The following is a 25,296-nucleotide window of genomic DNA, read 5'->3' as shown; positions in this document are numbered from 1 at the left end:
CCTTTGATGTGAATGGAGTCTTCAGCATTTTGAAATACAATAAGATGGATTAATTGCTACTCATTAGGCAGCAAGTTGGGACAGCTTTGAATGCGCATTCTCTTCTTGGCATTAGCTATTGCCTGGCTGAAATAGCCAGCTTTTGTATTTACTCCTGTCTTCTCTAATAATAAGCAAATTGGAGATCAGGGCTAGAAACACTGAAGTGCTCTCTATCTTTTGTCCAGAACAATTGTATATTTTCATGATTTGTTTATTTTTTTTTTTTTTGAGCTACAGCTAATTATTGCAAAGGTTATTTGAATCAATACAAGATCTGAGCAGAAATAACATCTGCAAAATTGCTTACTAGGAAACTATTTTATGTTAGTGTTACTGTAATATCAATTTTGTGAGCCAATTGTTTTTTCTTCTCTTATGTCATATTTTTCTCCTTACAAAAGTTTTTTATTTTAAATATTCATACAGGTTTTAGGCCTGCTTGAATTGTGTTCTGTTGTGCATAATTTTCCTCAGACTGTCTTAATTTTTTTTCCAAAGCCATAGACAACATGGTATTCAAAGCCCTATTTATCCTTCTAGGCTAACAGTTTTTATTTTTTGCTGCGGAACTAGTTTGAACTGATTGATTGAATTATTCTACTGTTTATGTTGGATTAAAGGAAAGTCAAGCATAAATCCCTTTGTGCTTGTCATGTAGAACTCTTGTTTCACATGGGGCTGTTATGGATATTAAGAATTATAATTGGATGATACTGGAGTATTATTTCTACCTAATTTAACTATGTATTTTACATTCCAAAACTAATGGGTGAAAAGTAAAACTCAAGGGCCTGATTCATTAAAAGTTATATAGTCTTCTTCCATTAGGTTCTTAGCGCTTACCCCTTCCAAAAACAAAGCGTTTGCAACTGTAGCCAGAAGCAGTTGGCTAAAACAAGAGGCAGATCCTGATCTCCATTACAGTGATGACTTTTAGGGATTTAGTGAAACTACTCCAGATTTTCATTGATTGCACTGTAAATCCGTCTCAGTAACATCACCAGTTACGTACCACAGCACAGAAGACTTTTATAAGGAGAGAGGAAGACAGCAGTTGAAGAGTGCAGCCTGTTACTTACTACAGCGTCATTCCTGGGCAGCAGCAATCCCATCAGAGCTCATAAATTAAGTAGGGTCAAGCCAGGGCAGGGCCAGATGGGACCTATCCAAGGAATACCTTAAGCCCCAGCAAGATTTAATAATTCAATGGGAGATATTGTCCCGTCACAGCCCCTGCCAAACATCATCATGGTACTCTGCAGCACATGGGACCAACCTTATTTTACGTACAGCAGAATAAAACTCACTGACCAGAAAAGATTAATTCCAGCTTCACACAGCAGCACAAGCGAGCAAAACCAAATCCTTTCTGTCTCGGACAAGATAGGAAATCAAAGTCTTAACTATTTGCGGTCATTGAAAATCCCACAACGTTCCTGTCTAGAGTAGGGGTGTTAACCCATTTGTCCTGGCCAAATTCCAACCTGGGTAATTACTGTAATCTGCCTGTTTAAATTACCCCTGCCGTTTTAATTGGATATATTACTTCTCTTGCCGCCTAAACTGTGATGTAATACCATTGTGTGTTATTAATCAGTTACCAAGTTTCATTCCAGAAGCGGCACATTGCAGTGATAGGTGGAAAGTCATTCCCTGCTGGTTACTTGCACTCTCCACTAGAGCATAAAAAAAAGCCCGGTATATTTGTTTTTTTAAGTCACAGACAAGCTGATATTTCGGTTCAAATAAACAGCTTCAAAATGTGGTTTTCCCATTTCTTTCTGAAGACTGTGAAGTCTGCCTTATTATACAAGCACAGGCCACCGCCTTCCAGCTCTACAAAACATTCCTGGAGCTGAAAGTGCTTTGTGCTAGTAGAAGTCAGTACCTTTTAAGCATTTGCATTTGATTTTGAACTGATTTCTTCCACATTTTAGTGTAAGTTAAAACTACTTTTAGAAAAATGGTCTTCTGACTATGCATAGGTTCCTAAGCCTACGAAAGGTGAAACTTCCCTTTGATGTATGTTGACTGAGTATCTTGATGTTCAGCAGAGCTGGCAGATTTGTCACCACTGGGAAGTTCTATAATCGTCTGTGAGACTCCTGAAGACTAGCCCTCCTGCAAGGGGTGTGTTGCTAAGCAGTCACCTATCTATTTTTGATTTTTCTCCATCCTCCTAAAATGTAATCAAAAGACTGAATGAGTGGCCATCACAAAATGCAGAATATTCTTAGATGAAAAGCAGCAATTGCCAAGAGAGAAACATCCCTTCTCACATCACAAAACAGCAGATATTTCCTCCCTCCCCAAATCAGTGTCACTGTTTCTGAAGTCAAGGCACATCAGACTTACTGCAGTTAGAGGATAAGAGCTTCACAGGACAGTTTAAGCATTGCAGCTCCTGTGAAAAGAAAGTGTGGAGTTCACACGACAAAATACAGGGGAAAAGATACAGAAAGGCCTGATGGAGCTAGTATCTCCATAGTCTGTGCCAGTTAGTGCTTAACGACATCCCTTAAGCCCTTTATCATCCCTTTCTCATGTGTTCATGACAGAGGGTCCTTCTGCCCATGCAGGATGGTAGCGAGGTTGGCTTCCTTGGAGTGCTGCATGGATCTCAGGGCATTGCCACCTCTTAACGCCTACCTAAAAATTGCCCCGTGGTCTGCAGGCATCTGAAGACAGTCGGTAAAGCATCCTGTGCCAAACCTCTGCTGCACACCCTCCCATCCTGGGGCAGGCAGGGGTGGGTGCCAGCAGCAGGCAGGGTCAGAGCTGACATGCAGCCCTTACCAAGTGAGACGGTGATAGAAGGGGAGGCTACAGGTTGGCGAAGCCGCCATGTTTTGATCACACATAGCAACAGGACAAAAGTTGCTCTGTAGATGTATCATCAGCTGAAGCGTGGTGCTCCCGAGGTTTAGACAGGGCAGAAAGCAGCATCCTGCCCTGCTGTGCAGGAAGCTCCCATGGGCCCGCCAATCTTACTACTGCTGTAAGCAGATCGCGCTTGAGGCTCTCCCCTTGTGACGTGCAGAGGGCACACTGCTGGCAGCAGCTGCTCCCCTGCTCCACCTGCTGCTCTCTTGGGTGAGCGGGCGCCAGGCTGAAGCCCATGGAGGCCCCTGTGTCCCAGCTCGGGGAAACAAGCACAGCAGCGATCCCCCGCACTCACTGTCTGCAATTTTCACACGGGGAGGTGGTATCATTTACGCCCAGAGTTTTGTAGATTTTTTATTTTTTCCTTTTAATGAATCAGTCCCTAGGTAAAAATAATGCATTTGTTTAAACCTAGTATTTAATGTTGAGCAAGCTGCTCTTCCTTTGTGTTTTACTATTTTGTTCTTATTTTGCTAAAAATTTGCTTTTCTACACAAGCATTTTAATAAACTGTTTGTTGTTGTATCCAGGTAACAAGCATGGTAAGTATTTTAACTACACCAAGTATTACGTACCTTAGCTGTGCTTGGCAGAATTTTTGGCTAGCTTTTCTTGTACTTTCAGCCTGTGCTGTTTCTAAAGGAGCTATTCAAAGGAAAAACTGCTCACCTATAGTACTACTACATATAAGCTTTAGAGGGAGCATATGTTCAAAGTCATATACTATATATAAGAGCATGCATCTTTTGCCAGCATGCTTGCTACTTTGCTTGTAAAATAAAACAAGACAACCAAAAAATCCTTGCTTAATATTGCTTGTGTTCCTTCATTCTAAGTCACGTACCTAAATATTAGCACGTATTAATCCAGTACTTCCAGAAGAGGAACTGCACTTTACCAGATAGTAACAGTCCGTTGTTTACTTATTTTACCTGACCTAAAATACCCACTTAATTAACCCTGTTGCATTAAGAGGCTTTCCTTTTCTATTCTGTGATCATACATGATTGGTAGTGACTAGGACTCCGAGCGCAGCTCTATTACAAGTAATCAATAACAAGCCATCTTTTCCTAAACTTGTTCCTATATGCTTGAAAACAGCAGAAATTTTATGGCTGTTTTTCTTTGGGAACACTTTATATTAGTGAAGCACCACAATTCGAAATTTAAAACATAATTTGAATTTTTGTCATCTAATGCTTAAAATATTTGTTGTAAAACAGACTCTGAAATGTGTCTAAACCTGTAAGCATTAAGATAAGTCTGTCATTGTTTACAGTCAGTTGCAGTTCTGTGTTCTCATTTTACCACGTAATACTAAAGGCAAACTTCTCTTAGATCTAAATGATAGAGCTCAAATCTCAGTGATCCCTGTCCTGCAGGCAGAGCCTTAGCAGCAGACTGTGTTTACTCCAGTGTGATTTAAAATCAGCAGAATTTGCCCAAAAAAATAAGTGGGCAGCAGTTTGCTCTCCCAGAGCCTCCTGCATGTTGGCAGAGCAGACTGTGAGAATTCAGGTCTACCATGCATGTCTGAGAGGAGGTTTTGCCTTGAGGTAGTTTGAGTGTTAGCCTCTGTGCTGTATTTTTTTTTCCTGCATGGTTTGTTATTTTTGCATTTTCCGTGTGGCTTTTTAAGTTTTTAGTTGTGTGCTTGTAGCTGCAGTTATTTAACATCGTTTGTTGTGCCAAATGTTTTAAGACTCCATGTAATTGTCATATTAAAGGATCAGACAGCAAAGGACAAAGCACTCCAGCACATGGCAGCAATGTCATCAGCTCAGATAGTCTCAGCTACTGCTATTCACAACAAGCTGGGCCTGCCAGGAATTCCCCGTCCTACATTTCCTGGGGCACCTGGGGTAAGTTGTTAGCTGAGTCCCAAAAAAATCCCTATATTCTCTAACACTATTCAGTAGAAAACTAAGGTTGAATGAATAGATTAATGCTTTCACTTGCCTTTGCAAAAGGAATCATGCTTGTTCAGAAACAGCAAAAATCTTTCAACAGAGAAAACAATTGTGAGTCTGTTTGTTTGTTTTTCCTCTTCCAGTTTTGGCCGGGCATGATTCAAACGGGGCAGCCTGGATCCTCGCAAGAGTAAGTCTCGAAATTAAAATATTTTTTTCTGTATGCAACATGGGGCTGGCTTGTGCACTTTGCTGCCAGAGGATATTAATGAGGCAATAATTTATGATTTTTTTCTAAAAAGAAGGGAAAAGTAGTTGTAGGGAAAGGAAGAGCCTTACAGTGATGTGAACTCACATTTGAAAAGTTGTAGGGGATCGCAGTCCTCACAACTGAGGCTAAATCCCTAATGCTCATACTCCTTTTTCTCTCTTCACATGCAATGATGATGCCAGGGAAGCAACTAATAAGGTTTTGCCTGTGAATAGGTTTCCAGCACAGATACCTCCACCCTCATTTAAATATCTAAGCAGTACTGGAGAGAAGGGGGACTTACTTTCCTGCAGGGCAGATGACGATCTGTTAATGGTCAGTGGGGTCACTGCCCCTTGGTAGCAACAGCACTTTACAGGGGAAGCCTTCGGGCGATCATCATGTGTCACATTTTTAGCCCTGAAGCAGTCTCTGAAGCAACAACTCCTAGCCTTGTTTTTCAAGTTGTCCCCACCTTATTTCCTTGAGGTCCGTGGGAAGGAGTCTTTGTGCCCCAGTACTTCAGTGTCCTCTGGATTTATTGGGAGGTAAAGCAGTCTCCATCCGTGTCTGCTGCAATAATTGCAGCCGGCAGGTTAGGTTTCCCACTGTATGACCGAGTGTGGACAAGTTTCTCACTTCAACATGTTGGGTGTAATTCTCATGCCCCGTCTCTTGCTATTGACTATTTATTGTTCGTTAAATATTCTATGTAAGGAAGAGATACGTTTGTGGGTAGAGCTCATTAACTGTGTATGTGACTGTAATGGAATTTACTGTAGATGGCATGGTGTATGATTTTTGTGTAACTATTTATTCCAGTGTAAAGCCATTCGTTCAGCAGGCCTATCCTATACAGCCATCAGTCACAGCTCCCATTTCAGGTAATTCATTCATTTATAGTCACCTTTTAAAATATGCGAGTTGTGTCCTGGATGTGATGTATCCATTCCTGACATGGACAGAGCCACTACTCCATATCTATGGCCCCAGTAGCCAAGCCAAAGACGAGTCCCAAACAAATACCAATGTCCTAGTACCTGGCTATATATGAGGGAAAATCAGTGGGTCTGGGATATTTTGTGTTTACATTTTAGATGGGAAGCACTTGTACATAAGTGATATATGATCTCTAGTCAGCATTTCATATTGTAGGAAAATGCTACGGTAAAGCAAGAATAGTAGGATGCTTGTTTATATTTTAATAGCTAAATCTCACTTCCATCTGTAACAAGAATAAGCTTTCATTATTTTAAATTGAGGCTAAAAAGTAGTCCAGAACCATTTATGTTTAACCTTAAGTACAAGACACATCTATGCATCTGGTTGTTGATAACTGTTTACACCCACCCTCCCACCCCCCCACCCCTCCACAAAAAGGTTCAGATCTGCCTGGTACCGCTTTGATAAGTGCTTAATGTTTGTTGTGACTTCCTTTGCTCAAACCAATCAAGCCCTTTCTACGGCTACTTCCATACTCCTTTTCCCATGTTTGTTTCATGCATAATTTCAGGAAAGTGTATTACTTCTTTGTAAATGACAATTAACTTTACATCTCCCATGCCAAAACTACACATACTTCTGACTCTGACCTGCAGTTTTCTGACACTTTCATACTTTTTGTTTAGTTTTTAACTTCCTGCTATATAATACCGTACAATAGTTATAACTATCTTTCTGCATCCTTGATTATTTCCTTTCTTTTGATATTCCTTATTTATTAAATTGTTCTCTAAGTCACACATTCAGAATCATCTTCTTTTATTCTATGTTTTCTTTCAAAATAGGATTGTTAGTCTTTCAAAATCAGCCAGAAATCATACATAGTTTTTTGTTCATCAGAATTCCTGTTCACGTCTAACCAGTCACTTTTGTAATTCCCTGTTTCACACAAGCCTCAAATCTTCATTGCCTAAATATGAGGTTTGGAGCCAGCTCCCAAACTCCTGCTGTGAGATATGAGCATATCCGCTATCTGTGACCTCTCCCTGCTTCTCAAACCAGTTAAGGTTCATCTTGGTTTTCTAACCTTTCTTGTGCCTGTGTCTCTCCCAAGATCAGTTTCTGCCTTTCAGACACAGCCTTTCTCTTTTTTCTTTACTGTTTTGTTTCCTTCTCATTTAACTTTCCACAATGAGAAGCAAGAGATAGCATTTATTTATTCTCTTGAAGTGAATTAGAAATGGTGGCCAACATCCCTTCTCTCTCTAGATCATGTCATTCCCTCTTTATTATCAATTTAAAATTTTCTTTTTCTTTTTAGAGTATGATTCAGCTCTCTACAGTAATTATGTATTATTATCTGTAATATAATGATGCCTAAAAGCTCCCAAAGAAGTCAAGAACCCAATGTGCAAATACATAGTAAGAGACAGTCCCTGCACTGGGAAGCTTGTACTCTAAATAGCAGAGAGAGGATTTGAGAGTGGCAGGAGAAACAGGTAAAAAAAAGAGGTGATTTACTTGTAATGTGACACATTAGGAGCCAGAAATGGAAGCCCGTTCTCCTGACTCCCAAGGCAGTAATATCTCCTCTGAGTCTTGCTGCCTGTTTCCAAGGAAGGGTCAGCTGTAAGTCCGTGTGAAGTTTCTAGAAATCTCTGCAATCTAGTATATAATTTAAACAAAAATTCTATGGTTAGTTACAAGCCCAAGCAAACAAAGCAGCAGATCTTTTAATTAAACAAACATTAGCTTACTCTGTTGGGACCTTGTTTTCTACACATTGCTTTTTGTTTTTCTTATTTTAAGTCTCTGAATTCTTGTTAAAATTAATATGAATGACCAATGGGCTACATGGGTGATTCCTGATAATATTTAATTCAGACATTTTAAACTGAGGAACAACCAACTTCTTCATGAAAATGGTTTCTTTGCTTTAGGATTTGAGCCTACGTCAGCTCCAGCTCCCTCGGTCCCTGCATGGCAAGGCCGATCGATTGGTACGACCAAGCTCAGGCTGGTGGAGTTTTCAGCCTTCCTTGAACAGCAGAGGGATCCTGAATCAGTAAGTGTTCCTCTTGCGTCCACTCAGCTTCAGCTTTCCTCACTTGCTTCCCATTATGTTTTCTAGGGCTAAGCCTGATGGAATACACCTGGTATTTCTGTGTTCATCATTGTTTGGTGTAATATTCCTTTCACTGTGATACCACGTTTTCCTTTCTCACTCTTACTCCATTTGCTGAAGGAAGAGGCCTCTCTGAAAGCAGACATGGTTCACTATGCCTTATTGTTAATCTACTTCAGCAGTTGTACCAAATTACATCATGTTTTTGGTAATAATTCAATAACTATACTATAAGTTACAACTTAATCTGTTTCCTAACAAACAAAATTAAGGGCTTGCATAGAAAATATACATGGCCTTTTAAAAACCTGACATTAGGGTTATCCTCTGGGTATCTTTAGGACAGTCCTTTTTGGTTCAAGCCTTCCAAGCATATGAATCCATGAATCCAAGCATTCATCTGTATCACTTTTTTTTTTTTTAAGGTTACCCGTCTAAATGTCCAGTCATTGAGTCTTGATCTTGTGTCTTAAGGCCCAATCCAATGTTTTGGTGTTTAAGTTTAGTTTAGTTTGGTTGTTTGTTTTTTGCTTTATTTTGTTTTCTTTTTTTTGTTTGTTTGTTTTTATTTTTTGTTTTCTTTCGTGCTTTTTTGAGGAAGGTTTTGGTTTTGATATGTTTTTCAGTCTTCATACTGTACCTGCAAGGGCAGTTTGTGAAGTTGGCTGTAATTTTTTTTTCTACTCTAGCTAGCCTTGAACCTTGATATTAATCATGATATGTTTACCATAGACATTTGAGAGTAGCCTAGCACTGTTTCTACAGTGTCACAAAAAAAAATAAGAAGAGCTTCTTTCAGCTCGAACCTGGATTTTTATTGAGATAATTTCTGAAAAGCAAATAATGGCATGAATGGGTGATATAGACAGGCCATTCTTGTTCAGATTTCTGGTAAAATACAGTAGCTTGGAGCAGAGAGAAGCTATCGCTTGCTCTTTATAATTAAGTACTGGAAACCATAGCATTTATGGGCTCTGGCCAGAGGTGTTATCCAGCAACTGTTTACCCTGCATAATGGAGACCAGAGACATAGCCCAGAAACCTTGCAACAGGGGAATGCTCCTGGCAGAGAAACAACCCAACAAAAATACACCATATCTCCACTATTCATATACTAAATATGTGGTGGTGTGCTGGGTTGCTGAATGTCCCATTTTGCCAGGTTCAATTAACTTTGAGGAAGGAGGTGTTTGGCAGAAGGTACCATTTCCTCAGTTCCTACCCAGAGGTTCAGTGCTGCACGGTTTCCCTGAGTCTCTGCTGCCACCAGGCAGCTCCTGGGGCCCCCATGCACACACTCCCCCAGCAGCCCTGACTCCTGTGGGCCGCTCCAAGCAGACTGCTGCTGCAGTCACCCCTGGGTCAAGTGCCTTCCCAGAGGTGAAGGGACCTGCACCCACACGGCCTCTATTCTCATCACAGTTGTTTCTTCTAGCGTGCAAATTTACCGCACCGAGTGTTTCTCATGTACATTATGCACATCCCTTCTTCCTACTGTGTCATTGGCCAGACTTCCCCACACTCCCTGACTGCAAAGCCCTGTGGCATCACCCGTGGCCACAGCATTGTGGGTGGCCTTGGCAGAAGTTCAAGCAGGACCTGCACCACCCACCTCCCTCTGTCCTGTTAGTTTCAGCTTAGTGTCCTCCAGGCTAAGCCACAGCTGGAACACCTTCTCCACCTGAGCCCCAGTTTCATCCAGACAGTGGTTTGTGCTTCTTGTGAACATAACATCCAGGTTTTCTCAACGGGCAGCCTTATTGAAATGCGGTTTTCAGAGCCCGTGCCTCAGTGGCCCATGTAACATGCCCACTGATTTATGGATGCTGCCATACCCACATTGCCACATGCCAGGACACTACATGTGTGCCTCCAGTGTATTGGTAAGGTAGGATGTAGCCATGCAATACTCCATGTTACTGCACCGCATGTGAATGGAAAAGCAGTTCACTGTATTTTGACTGAAGGTTTTGCCAGGGCCTAAGTATGCCACCTAACAATCCTTTTTCTGTAGGTTTTTGTAATGTAATGCTGTTTACAAAATGTATGGGCTTACATAGTGTAGGTCCTCTTTGTGTCTTCATAACAAAAGAGAGCGAATGAAGGAATTCAGTGAACAATTAACGTTTACATCTTACCTCTGAGAAGGATCTCCCTCAAAACAAGTGCTCTCCCACCAGATAATGTATGATGACCAGTGGCTCTGCCGGTGTCTGTGACATGAAAACAACTGAATGGCCCAGGTAGATTGGCAACAGGACTGACCAGCAGTGAGAGGATGATGCTGTTGGGAAACAGGAGGTGCCACTGAGCTGGTGCTTGTGCGCAGTGCATGGGACTGGCAACTGGGGACATGTTGAGGTTCTCGTTTCTCAGGCAGGTGCAGACTGCGGGGAAGGCAGCACTTCCACATGCATGGCAAAGGAGGGGTGGGGGCCAGAAAAGAAAACCCAGCATGCCCCCATAAATGCTGTAAAGCCATTTTTGGAGTAAACTAATACTATTTGGAATTCCTGAGGGTGCAGGGAGGTCCACCGGCACTTGTCTCAGCTTGCAAACATAACTGCTGCAAAACCCATTTTGTAAATGTGGGAGGTTTACTAAAGAAGCAGAAGGGTGAAACTACACACACTCATTTTTTAAAAACTCAGAGTCTTAAATGCTGTAACACTGCAAAAATAAGGCACAAAGAAGAGTCAATTTCCCATCATGTATGAAGCCCCATGTAGGTCGTTTTCTATCCCTGCGCTGTAGGCACCAGGGGGAGCTGAGGACTGAACTCCCCTTGGGCAGTGCATCACTGTCACTGCCTGGGGAAGGGGAGGCGCAGGGTGGGGACGGGGGCACCCAGGGCCAGGAAGGAGAGACGTCCCTGCAGTGCCACCTTCCCACTGACCATGCTGCGACACTGCAGACATATTCCCTGGCTTCTGGTTACCCCATGCTGCACTCTTCAGCTTAATTGTTTAGTTCCAGTTGAATAAGTTTGATTATTTAGATATGGTTCTAAACAAGGACATAGGAAAAACACAACAACGCAACACAAATGGTTCCCAGGCAAACATAGAATGGTGCTGGCGGGAGAGGCACTGGGCAGAGGCGCAGGAGCACCTCTGCTCCTGTCTGCAGGACTGCCCCAGGTGGCCCTGCCTCCCTTCAGCCTGCCCCTTCCTCAGCCAGGGACTTTTCCAGCAGCCACCAAAAGCCTTCCGCAGCTATGAAAGCCAGCCCCATGCTTGTTTAGCACTGTTGCAGAAAATACGAATTCTGATTGTAGTTCTACACATCTTTGTGTCAGTGAAACATTTTATTGCATGGAAGTTTTGCACAGCGTAGAATGGATTTTTTCCATTACTTTTTAAATAATAAAATCAGCAAGCCAAGCAAGAAGCATATTTCACACAATGTGTGTACGAAGCTGTTTATACATGCTGTGGTCACTGCATCTCCTGTACACCTTTGTGCCTTTGCTGACATGAACATGAAAAAAGCATTCTCATTTGTCTTCTGAAGAAAGATGGACATATGTTCATTACACTTCTGACTTTAAACAGGAAGTGACACAAAGTATTATTTTGATCAAATGCATTTCCAACATTTTATTAAGAAAAAGACAATTCCTCCTTTCTCTAACCCACAGTCAGGCCAGAAAGCCTGATAGTAGTGAGGGCAAAAAGACCGATTCCACTTTAAAATGTAACCTGGAAGTTCATTGAAAGAGGTTACTTTTGACATGGTACCTAGGGCCAGGACTCAATGACCCTGGGAGGCCCCTTGCAGCTTAGATTCCTGTACAGCGATTAGAAATTGAGGTCTGTCTGCACGTGCTGACTCCCTGCAAATTCAATGGGGCTGTGCATGGACATAAAGGTCCACCGACAGAGAATTCATTGTAGGAGTGGGACATTAAACATTTCTGGGGTTCTTCCAATGGCAATTGGTGTTTAAAAGTACAAAAAGCCCCTCAATGTCAGGCAGTTATGTTAATTTAGAGTGGGCATTCTGGTGGGTCAGAAATGTGTTCTGTAGAGTCCTCTCACTTTTTGAGGGCTGTTGACTTCTTTCCCTTGCCTAGCCACAAAATTGCTCCATTTACAAAAGAAAAAAATACAGAAAGGAAATAATAAGCACCCCTCACTGTAACTCTGCATGGCAGTGGATCTGGAAAGACATAAGATGGCACAGTTGCAAAATCTTGGAATACTGATTCTGCAGTAAAGGATGGGTGAAATTACTGCTCCTCTTACATGAAAATCAATTCAATTTACAAATGTCAAGCTGTATTTTCCATTTGTGGCATTTAGTGCTCAATCACAGTTCTTAAATGGTGCTTAGAAGCTGCCCTTCTACATCCAAGCACCAGTGTTCCTTCCTTTTAGTTACCTTTCATTATTGCCAATCCTATATAACTATATTTTCAATCAATTAACAAATTTATATACCAATCTGTTACTTTCAAGGCAGGCTTTATTTAATAGGGGCTTCCCATTTTTACTGTATTAGTACTGTGAAATTTCAGGACAAATGCTTAAAAGAAATATTCCCATGTTCCCCAACAAATACAAACTGAGCATGCAAGCAGATTAGAATGGATCTAGGCAATTACCTGTTACACAAGTAGCTACAACATTCAAAGACTAACACTGAAAAGATAATAACTCCAATTTCTTCTAAATGCCTTAAATCCTGCTTTTCCATCAGGAAAAACAAACAAACAAACACAACCTTGCCACCACCCAACAACAAAAAAAAGCCCTTTTTCTCTCTCCCTCTTAGAGGTTTCACACTCTTACTGCTGCATTTGAGTACAAGCATTTCAGACAGCTTTATATCTTAAATATCTTAGTCCTGTAAAGAACACAACTGATGGGCCTTTTCAGTATTAACCTACCTAACCATGCTTTCACATTGTGTTAAGTCCAAATTTCAAAATGTGTTTTGAAAAGTGGTAAAGAAATAAAATATTCTTTATGTTTTAATTCAGGTTTTATTGTTGTTGTAAAATGGCTTTGTGAGTCCAGAGAGAATTGTGCCTGAGAACCAGAAAGTGAAAGCAATTGTGAAAGGGCCATAAAAACAGCCTGCCATCATTAGCCAAATGCAGTAAAATTCACCAAAGTTAATCAAACCACCTAAGTGACGAAAAGTGATCTTTTCAAAAGTGATATTTTCAAAAACTATCTTTTCAAAAGAAACCCTCCATTTTTTAACAGTATCAATTGTTAAAAGCATTGTTTATCCCTTCTTTATTCCCCATGAGCAATTCAGCTTTTCAGCCATAAGGAAGCCTTGGTTAGCATCTTTGTGCTGCAAAGGAAGAGGAAGCAAAGCCACACTTGCATGAATGACTTGGAGTGGCAGATTCAAGATTGTAGGTCATTTAAATCTAAAATCTGAAGAATTTTAAAAAAATGCAAGGGTCATTTCTTTTGCAGTGCTGGGGAACTGCACAGTGTCCCTGGGTAGTGAATGTCAAACCCTGGAAAGCGTTCATCCTTAGGTGTGTATGTTTAGAAGTGCCAGTAAACCACTTTAGGGGGGTCCAGTACTGACAGAGACTCCAGACTCGAAACTGCAGCATTGCAGCAGCGCTCCCCGCTGGTGCCATTCCCAGAGGACCTCACGGAGAAGTGCTGGGTGGCCCAGGCCAGCTCACCAACCCCAGTGCTCCAAGGGAGGGTGCTAGGTTGAAAATGCATGCAGTGGGCGGAGGGACTGAAGTCTGCTCGCATTAAGCACTGAGGATGTGTGGAAGGAGTGTGGGAGCCTGACTGTATTCACTTCCTTTCTCAAAATCCACCACTGCTGCTGCTGAAAACTTCCCAGCAAAATAAAAATTGCTGGTTAGGAAGAAGCGCAGAGGAGCAGTGGCAGCAGTGCTGTGAGCACTCTCTGCCGGGCCCCACGCCATGGCCACTCCCCAGCCCTGCCCACCACACTTGCCCCAAGCCTGGGAGGTGAAAGGAGCTGAGACATTAGCTGCACGAGGCTGCCTGGGCCCTGGGCTGGTCCAGGGAACTTTAAGGTTGCACGAATGTGCCCTGCAGGAGGGCACAGCATTCCCACAGGCTGCCCTGCCTGCACGCTGAGCCCCTCACCTCCACCCTTGCACTTGCCCTGGCATTGCACCTGGCTGCATTGGTGTCCACCCTGCTCCCTGCTCCTTCCCTTGCAGTTCCCCAAAATTGAAAAGAAGTTGGGAAGTGTCCTCATGCGGCTGCTCTGCAGTGCAGAATTTAATTACATGTTCCCATGTTGGTTTTTTCCTCCTTCATTCAGTGCAGATGTAATGGCCCTTCTTTGATATGCATCTATTCAGCGGTTTGTTTTCTTCTGTTGAAATGTGTGGCCCTGTGCCCTGCTTGCTGAGCACTGTCTGAACTCCTCCAAACAGAATTAATAATTTCCCCCATTTGCGTTTCACAGCTGTATTAGTGCAGTAATTTTTAGACGAAGGCGTACTATTGCTTACATCTGACAAACCAAGAAGTTCAGGTGCAAAAGAATGAATGGGCCACTGATTTTGAGGGTCCACTTTGCTTTGTCATGAGCCTGATTTTTCCAATAGCGTTATTGAGAGCTTCCTATATTCAGGCATAATTTTCCCATCTGAGCACTCAGCACTTCTGCAATTAGGACCATGGGGTCTCAAATCAAGCAGGCCAGAACTGAAGGATGCATCTCTACTGCTGCAGGAAAGCTGACGAAAACATGAGCACCTTGCCCAACCAGCAAGTCCCAGTTCCACACTGGGACTCCAGTGGCAGTGGCTGGGAACTGCTGGGCAACATTAATCTGTTAGGGCTGGGGAGTGCCCTGCCTCTTCTGCAGCTTTCTGCCTCACTCAGCTCCTACCTCCCCTTTTCTGCAACTATAAAATTGTCCAAGATCTTTCACAGCACATTCCTAAATCTATCCCAGAGCAGATCTAGACAGGCGACTGAATGGGTGGATGTCTCTGAAAAACTAGGGAGTGTCTTCACATACAAGCACAGGGTGGTCAACTGACATTTCTCATGGAAATGTTGAAACCTTTACAACAGAATTGGTAAGGATTTCAGGTACAGTAGTAGAGTATTATAAATGTAAGTCCCAGTCTGCTTCAGTGGAGGACAACAGCAATGGCAATGAAATAGTCAGTTACTAGTGTTTTGGTAGAAATAAGAAAAATTGTTGGCAGAACAACTGTGATTTTCTTCCATCAGCAGGAAGTTTACACGATTCAGACAGACAGTAGTGCTGTGTCTGGGTAGGGTATAAGTTATACAGTAGCACATAGACTGCTGATGTACCGGTGACTGTTTTTTAATCAGTCTGTCCCACCTGGTTCCTTCTTCCTCCAAAAGTACAGTTGCTTCACAGGCAGCAGCATGCTTTTACAGAAATGGACCAGAACCACTGCCCAGGGCCTGGCACTTGAGCAGTGTCATTTTCTCTCAGCTCAAGCTGCCCGTCTGCCCTCCCCTGGCTATCTGGGCTGAGCTGCAGCATAGCCCAGTGAGCAAGGTGCTGTTAGGCCACGTGGGGTGGGCATGGCAGCCATGTCCCCATCCCACTTGACCACCCCATGAGTGCATGCTGCAACAGGGTGAGCACAGGGGTGGTCACAGCAGCCAGCTGCTGCAGGTATGAGTCCCAGGAACGCGCCTGTGCGTTGTGGGTAAGTAATGCTGTGACCCTGGGTGCAGCAGGCATCCTGTGCTCATGAATGGGTCAGCCCAGCAGGAGTCCTCGCTGAGGGACTTGGTCCACCTTAGGCCACCTGCCTTCCACCCTGCTCCTCATCCCTGGCACCCAGCCTCAGCGGGGCTCGGGGAGCAACTTGCCCTATGTATGCTGCTCACGGTGGTTTTGTAGGGCCTCATAGCCCCAAGAGACAGAAGCAGCAAGGGAGTGAGTGTCCCAGCACCTCTGCGTGCCCAGCTCACCTGTGCCAGGGCATGGAAGAGTTGTCTTCACTGCTGTCTGCACCTCAGTCGCAGTTTAATAAAACTTGTTCCTCTACGGGTTTGGCATTAGCTCCATGTGTGTAGGGAAGCGCAGGATGCAGCAGAGGAGATAGCTGTAGCAATTTGCAAATCTTCATTTCACAGACCAGAATGGCTGTTGCCTTAGAATATAAGTGCAAAATTTGCGAGGAGCTGTTACAGAAATATACACGGGCTAATAAAACAAATGTAGGTGATTTGTCTTTGTTCTGCTCCAGCTTAAATGCATGCATCCCCTGCCATTGGCAATTTGTCTTGGTTCTTTTAAATTCCTAAGTGGACTTTTTTTGTGGTATTATTTGAAAACAGTCATATTTCATGGCTTTACTGCATTCTTTGGATAGTTAGAATTTTTTAAGGAAGGGAGCTCAGTAAGAGGCGGCCATCTCCAGGGCATGTTGTGTAATGCAGACACTGAAGACAAAGTAGCTGGAAATGTTCTTTGTACATTTTAATGTACTTTTTATCTTCAGAAAATACAGGATTTGACCTATGGTGGTTTACAGCGGCTAAAGCACATTATTGCCCCAATGCCCAACAGAAATCCTTAAAATGCTATGGCATGAGTAAATTCCTCAGCACCTAATATACTTCAGTGATGGCAATACACAGTCTAAAACAACAGTGAATTCTGACAATAATGAGTTTTTAAGATTTTCAAACACAAATGGGCTCAAAAATATAGGCATACAGCTTAGCTTATTTGCTTCTGTTTTCACATAAATATCTGTCATGAAATGAGTTTGTATGAGAACTATAAGGATCATTTCAGTACCCTTTTACCCTGCTCTTAATATATTATCATTTATTAGTTTGTAGAGATGTGCTATATCTAATTAGGTTAGTAATGATTGTACTTAGTATAGGAATTGTAGCAACGTAAGGAGAAAATAATCACACATAGCGATATCAAAATAAACATTTCCATCCTAAGAATGTTGTCAGGTGATGTCATACCCCCTGTCCTACTGTACCTGTTCAGAAATTTTGCTGCAGCAGCATCTGGTACTTTGGTAAGCTCAGCAGACAACTGTGGTAGCTTTACAGCTGATTTTTTTTATGCTGCTTTTATATTAAAACAGCATAAAGACTTCTTGATATGCTCTGTGTTCCTATAAACGTGATTGCTTTTACTGGAGTTTGGATACCGAGAAAATCATACATTTTCCTGGTGTACGGCATAAGGTACAACATGTGAATTACCTTGGGAATTTATACTTGCCAATGCTGCTTGCCCTTCCTGATTCACTCTGCAGCGACATTCGGGCCTGAGAGAGAGAGAGAGACACCTTCCGGGGGAGGACACTTGCCTGGGCACAGGAGAACCTGAGATCTCAGTTCTGTTCCAATAAAAACGGCTTTATTTGTACAAGCTGGAGCAACTCCAGCAGAGAAGACTGAGAGAAAACAATCTCAAAATAAGTAATAACCTGGTAGTTTGTTGTGGGGATGTTTTTTCAGCCCTTGCTCTGAACAAGGGAGAGCAGAGATGGTCTGGAGCATCTCACATCCCCAGAGGGAGCACTCTGAGGCACATTAAAGGTTTGCAGGGGAAGGAAAATGTTTTGGTTTAATTTTTATGAGGGAAGGCTGAATTGCTTACCCCCACCAGGAGAATTCTCATCATTCTCCTTGGGAAGCTGGGAGATGTTCACCTGACCACACCAAGGCTTCCATCAATGACCATGTCATGTGACTCAGGGCATGCCCTGTTTGCCTGCATTTTGCTCTTGGCTAGCCTAGACGAACAACACGAGCAGGTTCCTGGAGTCTGTTTTGTGGTTTCGTGGCAGCTCCCAGGTATATGGGATACCAATGCATTTTACTGAGATCTAAGTTTGTCAGTAGGCAGCAAGAAACATAAGAAGCGTCCAGCATGACTTTTCATCATTTAGTCACAGTACTGCAAGCTAAATATGTGACAATGGTGTCAAAAAAAAAAAAAAAAGTTGTAGCCATGATACTTTTCATATGTTTGCTTTTTTTTTTTCCCCAAGTTAAAATGTCTCCTAAATCCATTTTTGCCACTACTGCGTAAGCTAAAATGCTAAATCTGACCACAGTCACTGTTATCATAATCATTCGTGGTTAGCAACCAGGTCAATGATTTCCAGTATCCCTGTATAAATGATCGGTTCACAAGCTAGACTTGTTCCCGCATTCATGGGCATATTCAGTCCTGCCCATATATTTATTTCTCTGCCATACACACTTTCCTTCTCATGGTAGAAGCTTCTTTGGACTAGTTCTGTCCCTTTTAGGCTCAACATGCCCTAAGTACAGGCTTAGTTTTCTGCTTGTGCACAGAAGAAGCTTGGATGACATTATTTTGAAAGAGGAAAGTCCGTGCAACTGGTGTTCACATATGTGATGAATTGAACTTGAGGCTTGCTTTTGCAAACACCTTTACACAGTGTTATACTTTCTTTTTTCCTTCCACAAAATGAAAAAATAAATACAACCATGTAAAAAGCACAGACCGTATCTCATCATTGGCTACAAACAGGGTCGAGTGTTCCCTGATTCTTTCACTGTGCTAGATTATTTTTAAATAGATTTCAATTTAATTTCCTAAGTACAGAAATCTTACTAGTCTATTTGTTGTCCCCAGAGTTTTGGACATCTGCTAGGGAAGACTCTGCTTACACCAAAGGAAGACCCTAAGTGGATGTCCAATTAATTTAGATTTGTCATTTCAATTTGTTCATTCAGCAGGTATATTATAAACAAAATAGCTTAAATGAGGTCTGCTTTGGGGTTTTAAATATTTTATTTGTGCTTACCAGTTGCGATTTGTCCCTTATATATAGCATCTGTTCAATATGACAGGGTTTTCTAGTGTTCATTGACTGCATATCAGTTTTCCTTTAATTGAGTTAGCAAAATGTTTTGTGATCTGCATGGGTAAAAGCTCCAATGTTTAGTCATGGCTCTCTCGAGCTTTTTCAATCTGCTTGTGTGATGCTGGGAGCTGCTGGTTGACATGTGGAGGGGCTTCGTGGTTCATCTCCCATTTGCATTTTAGGTGCTAAAAGGTGCTCTCATCTTGGGGAAATGGCAGCCCCTACAACCGTGTTGGACTCCACTAGGCCAAGGATTTGCCCCCAAACAGGAAAAGGTGCTGAGGTGATTCCTGTGATTATAATGAGGTGCAGTGGGATGAAGCTAAGAAATAGGGAAATGGAAGCAGAATGCATTTTGGCACAGATAGTTGTCAGTGGAGCTCACTCCTGAGGGAAGTGGTAAAGGTTGGCTCTTTAATATTACATGGGTGAAAATACTGGAGGGCATACAGGAACGTCCACTTCTATAGTAACAGCAACACAGACTGATTGGCCTTCTCATTACTGTCATTCTTGGGTTAAAAGAAACTCCCTTCCCTTTTTTGTTAAGTGCTGTTAGCATATGCTATAGATAGAGGTTTGTTGGTTTTTTTTAGTAGACAAACAGGTAAGGTATAGGTGCAGGATATGTGGCACTACCAGAAATCTAGGCTCAGGATACGGGAAATTAAAAGGCATGGCTTGAAGAGGCAGAAACAGGCTTCCTCTAAAGCATATCCATCTTACTACGCTCTGCGAAAGGGCACTTTATCGCCTTGCTGCCGCTGGGTCTCTCATTGTAAATTACTCCCTTGAAGTTATCTATGTTCTGTGGTTTGCAGTAGAGACACAAGTTTTTTGATGTTGACCCTTGCTCACAAGGGGCTATTCCACAGTCACTACAGTTGTTCGTGGAAATCATATTGCAGAAAATCATAATCTCAGAGGTAATGTGCAAGTCATTTAATCCATCAAAGCATGCTACCTTCTGCAGGAACACACGCAGACCCGTGGCTTAATAAACCTCTGTTCTCTTTGTACAGCACTGATTTTCCTGTTTCTTTCTTGCAGTACAATAAACACCTCTTCGTACACATTGGACACGCCAACCATTCTTACAGTGATCCATTGCTTGAATCGGTGGACATTCGTCAGATTTATGACAAATTTCCTGAAAAGAAAGGCGGTCTAAAGGAATTGTTTGGGAAGGGGCCCCAGAATGCTTTCTTCCTTGTAAAATTCTGGGTGAGTAAGATGTAACATGGAGAACCTCTCTTATCAATAAGGTCTGGGTTTAGTATGTAGCACCCGTAGGGGTGCTCATGAAAATTTCTTCTGTTGTCATTTAAAAGTGCAAAGCTGTATATCCTGGTAGGTCACTGGCCCAAAGCCACTCTGGTTGGCAGCTCCACAAGACATCTGTGTTGCAGAAAACATGCAAGGGCAGATGCGTGCCTCAACTGTGCTTGACACAGCTGCTGGGCAGGAACAAACAGGTAAAGAGAGCCCTTGTTTGTAAATGGGGAGCTGCCATCTAGTGGTCCAAGACCAACCAGAGAAGCAGCGGAAGCAAGACTGCTTTTTAGTGTTTCAAATGTTGAACTCTTGCCAAATGCAAATAATACAAGTATCAGACCTGAGATCAGCCCACACTTTCACAAACAGGACCAAGTAGGAATTGAACCAAATGTGCAGTAGGATCACATGCTTGGGAGGGTTCCACGATTTTTTTTAGCAATTTTTTTTTGGTTGCTGGAGCACATCTGTTTTCCCCTTGCCTATTTGTTAGTGAGCCATGGGACTCTGCTCCAAAAGTTATTATCTATTCATATGAGTTGCAACCAGGAGCAGAAAAAAAATTGAATGGAAGGCTGAGATGTTGGACAATATGTGATGCAGTTCTGATGATTTTCATCTATACATCAGATCTCCTTTGTTGCACTTGCAAAACCACACGGTGGTGATGTTACAGATTCATCCAAGAGGATTGTCAAATCTCCAAGCTGGACCTTATGTTTCCACTGAAACTTTTTCTACTCATGGATTTGCTAGGGACCTTTTTGTGATATACTCTTTTTCATACTGGCAGTTATCAGCTAAATATTTTAAATTTAACTTTTAAAGCCTCAGTGAGAGGGGTAGTATGTAGGGACTAATTACAGAGTGGAGAGGTTGATGCTGAAACCAGAAAAGGTTGATCTGGAAGCACTGGTTATGATTAGGTTTCCTGGTGTTTATCGTTTTCAGTGAAAGTTTATCTGTGTGGTCCAACTTGTACATATCCCAGACTTCACATCTTGCCAAGTTTCTGTGGCACCAGATATGGGAACTGAGAATGAGTTTCTCTTTTCTCAAATCTGGATGCAGAAGAGATAAACCACTGAGCAGGAGCTGTGCTGGACTGTGAAAGAAATCTACTGAGAAATTCATGGGGCTTAAAATTGGGAATGGGAGCTGTAGAATGAGTGCTTGAGGGCTGGCTGAACAAAGAGACCAGAAACAGCACACAGTGGAGAACTAGAAACAAGCACAACAGAAACCAGAAGCCAAGGCAGGTGAGAACATAGGGTCAAAAAGAGGTAGGGAGTAGGAAGAGGGAGCATTTGGGATAAGAAGCCTCTGGGAGAATGTAGGACTGAAGGCACAGAGACAAGTATGCAAGAGCTGGGAATTGGACAAGCATAAGGGCACAAGAAATCTGGCTGCAGAGAAACAGAGCTTGGAGGTAAGTGTCTATAACCACATAGTACCTTTCCTTGAAATTCTTGGGCTTGAACCAAGGACCCTCACCAATACACTTTGCATAATAAGTACTTGTGAAACCCACTGGCAAAATGAACCTCACCTTGCCTGCCTGTTCTCAGCTCACAGAGAATGACAAGCTGTAGACTACATTAGATACAGAAACAGCAGAGATCTGTGTTGCATTCACTGATGTATTTTATGTTCTGCTTCTTTGCTGTGTGGAAACTGATTTTCAGCTGTGCTGAATGCCCAAAGAGATGTGTCCAAAGCCAGCAGAGAGCTTCTTTGGATCATTAATGTCTGTGATGTGCTTATGACTTTATTTAAGTACTAGCCTTCTTTACTTGATATCCTACAAGCAGTGCACCTCTTTAACCCTCTTGCCTCAGTTCCCCAGCTGTAATCTGGGGGTGATGCCATCCCTTCACTTCAGGTGGTCATTGAAAAATGAAGCTCACTGACATTTCTTAAGAAAAAAGATAACGCCATGAAGAAAACCTTTATCAAATTAATAATTCTGTGTTCAGCACAGATTTTTGAGTAGTGTGCAGGAAACAGAGACTGGGCTACACTGAATGATGCAAATAAAGCGAAATAGTGCATAGTTGCTCAGTGGGCGAGTGTGCAGTTGTGTAGCTAAAGACTACATCATGATACAGTTCAGCAGTCAGGATGTGCAGACAACTTCAATCTAACATTTCCTAATCTCACCGTGCCTTCCAACTTAATGGTCTTTTAATACAATTTTGTGTTGTGTTAACTTAGAGATTAAAAAACATACAGTGCTAACATCCTTCTGACATACACATTAGAAATGTGGTAGGAATGCCTTCCTAAGCCATGGCCTTAAAATAGGCTAGTGGATTTTCTTTCTCTTTGAGCATGCACAAGCAGAGGGAGCGTGACAGAGGCAGTGTTTGGGAGCAGCAAGAGTCATGATGAATGCTTCTCTAGAAATAGACTTCACACCAGTTGCCCACACAGCTAGAAATATATATATATATATAGGAAAAATAGAAAATGGCTCTCTAATTAGTCATGAGAATTAGATCCCAAACTGTCAGCTCACTGTCCTTCTCTTAATTTCTTTCATCCCAATGGGACATTTATTCAAGAAAAAAAAAAAAAAAGGACACTTGCCATTTTTCTGGGAAGCCTTGAGAAACTGTTCTAAAACAGTCTATTACCAGTGTAAAGCTGGCAAAGGTTGTTGGCAGTCTTTTTGATCCTTTTAGTAACGTCCAGTTTATTAATGAGAAAACAGGTTAAACTTACAGAGTTTGTCCTTTCTTTTAAATTCAGTATCCACTTCTGAAGCAGTATCCACTCTCTCTGTACCATACACTACCTCCTCTTACTATGAACATTCAACTTCTCCCAGGTTCTGTTCATTGCTTTACTTCTTCACAATATCCTCCCTCACCCTGTATTTAACTGTGTCTTCCTTTCCATCATGTTTATTGTCTCCTCCCTTTATTACCATTTAACCATTGGTAGTTTGCTCAGCACTGTAAGCTACTGAGTGCACCCTAGCAATCAGTGTCCAGTGACACTCCAGGTTTTGGTGGAATTTGATTGTAATGTGAGTAAAAGAGGAATAGGAATTTGTGTTGGGTAAATAAGTACAGGTGGGTGTCATGGTTCCGCTTGAGTGGGCAGCCGAGCTCCACCACAGCTGCTCTCTCACTCCCCCTCCTCAAAGAGGAATGGGGAGAAAATACGTGAAAAGGGCTCAAGGGATGAGATAAGGACAAGAAAATCACGCAATAATTATTGTAACAGGCAAAACAGACGCAGCATAAGAAGATAGTAAGATTTATTGCTCATTACTAACAAGCTAGAGAAGTGAGAAACAAAGGAAAGAAACCAAAAGCACCTTCCCCCCCCATCCACTCTCTTCCACCTCCTCCCCCCGAGTGGCGCAGGGGAACGGGGGAATGGGGGTTATGGTCAGTCTACAGCACTTCTTCTCTGCCGCTCCTTCTCGGTCACTCTCATCCCCTGTGCTGTGGGGTCCCACCCACGGGATGCAGTCCTTGATGAACTGATCCAGCGTGGGCTTCCCACAGGCAGCAGCTCTTCCAGAACTGCTCCAGATATGGGTCCATACCACGGGGTCCATCCCTCAGGAGAAAACTGCTCCAACCTGGCTCCCCCACGGGCAGCAGCTCCTGCCAGGTCACCTGCTCCTGCGTGGGCTCCTCTCCACGGGCTACAGGTCCGGCCCGGAATCTGCTCCGGCAGGGGTCTTCCACAGGCGGCAGCCTCCGTCGGTGCAGGGCCACCTGCTCCACCGTGGTCTCCTCCACGGGCTGCAGCGTGGAACCCTGCTCCACCGCGGTACTCCATGGGCTGCAGGGGGACATCCTGCTTCACCATGGTCCTCACCACAGGCCGCAGGGGACTTCTGCTCCGGCGCCTGGAGCACCTCTCCCCCTCCTTCTACACTGACCTTGGTGCCGTTCCTCACTCCCTTCACTCTCCCAGCTGCTGTGTGGCACAGCGTTTTTTCCCTGTCTTAAATATGCTCTCACAGAGGCGCAAAACAACATCGCTTATTGGCTCAGCTCTGGAAAACAATGGGGCCCTTCCCAAACATGGGGCAGCTTCTAGATCTTTCTCACAGAAACCACCCCTATGGCCCCCTGCTACCAAAACCTTGCCACGTAAACCCACTACAGTGGGAAAGCACTGCAAGGGGACTCAGCAAAGAAAACCAGGGACTGAGTAAAAGGAGTTGAAGGTTACAGCAGGAAGCAGTCAGATGTTGCTGCATATGGAAATGTAAAAGCAAAGGTGAGGGTTTGATGCCAGAAGGGATGGTGAGCCTGTAAACAGATTTAAAGAGAAGTTGGCATGTCCTTGGAGATGGCAAAAAGGATATTCTGTTTTGTCATGAAATCTAGTGTGCAAAAGAAGGCTGGGAAACAGAAAGACCAGAAAGGAACACTCGCACTGAGGATGACCAAGGCAGAAAGTAGTTTAGCTCTGGTAACTGGAAAGAATATTCTTCTTGCTCTTTCCCATGTAATTCTACTCAAGGCTTCTCAGCAGCACATGTGCCTTTCAGTTCTCCTTGTGATAAAGGTAAAAAGGTTCACACCTTTTACAAAGTGAAAGGTCTGAGATCTTGCAAGAAGACATTTGGCAACTGTGGAGTTGACTTTGCAAAGTATTACAGGTATTGAATACAGAGCAAAGCTCTTCAGCTTTGCAAAGGTTTAATGATTCATTCCAGTTGTATCTCCTGTGAGATACAGCCGGGTGCTGGGAGTGGGTATGCTTCATCCCACACTTGGGACCTCCTCCTACCTACCTGTGCAGAAGGTATAAAAGGAAGAGTCTTCTCTATTTACACTATCCCATAACCAACCACACAGCCCTGCTAAGCAATTTTCAGGTCCTTGTCTTGTACCTTGAGTGCAGTAAATCGTCTTCTGTTTATCCCAGGCAGTCACTAGGAACCAGTGCAGGGAAGGACGTCACCTGAGAGACGGGCTTTTACTTACCATTTTATGCACTCAGTACAATGATTAAACAAGCAACAACATAGCTACAATATGGCACAGGAAATTTATGTGACACGATG

At 42.9% G+C, this 25,296-nt stretch overlaps 1 protein-coding gene across 7 annotated transcripts in view; it reads left to right on the top strand.

Annotated features, from left to right (window-relative positions):
* The window catches only part of TEAD1 (TEA domain transcription factor 1), a 159,998-nt gene that overhangs the window by 119,144 nt on the left and 15,558 nt on the right, over window positions 1-25,296 (top strand). For 4 of the 7 annotated variants that reach the window (XM_084519843.1, XM_084519846.1, XM_084519847.1 and 1 more), the window contains 5 exons: window positions 4,653-4,787; window positions 4,979-5,025; window positions 5,908-5,969; window positions 7,968-8,092; window positions 20,034-20,207. In XM_084519843.1, coding sequence (XP_084375969.1) covers window positions 4,653-4,787; window positions 4,979-5,025; window positions 5,908-5,969; window positions 7,968-8,092; window positions 20,034-20,207 — 543 coding nt within the window. Of the gene's footprint in view, window positions 1-3,455; window positions 3,468-4,652; window positions 4,788-4,978; window positions 5,026-5,907; window positions 5,970-7,967; window positions 8,093-20,033; window positions 20,208-25,296 lie in introns of all 7 variants that reach the window. The other 3 variants (XM_084519842.1, XM_084519844.1, XM_084519845.1) reach the window with 1 other exon arrangement.

Source organism: Aythya ferina (genome assembly GCF_964211825.1).
Source record: "Aythya ferina genome assembly, chromosome: 5".
In the NCBI taxonomy this organism is placed as follows: Eukaryota; Metazoa; Chordata; class Aves; order Anseriformes; family Anatidae; genus Aythya; species Aythya ferina.
Note: the sequence above shows the minus strand (reverse complement) of the source record. Positions and strands in the feature narration are given on the sequence as shown.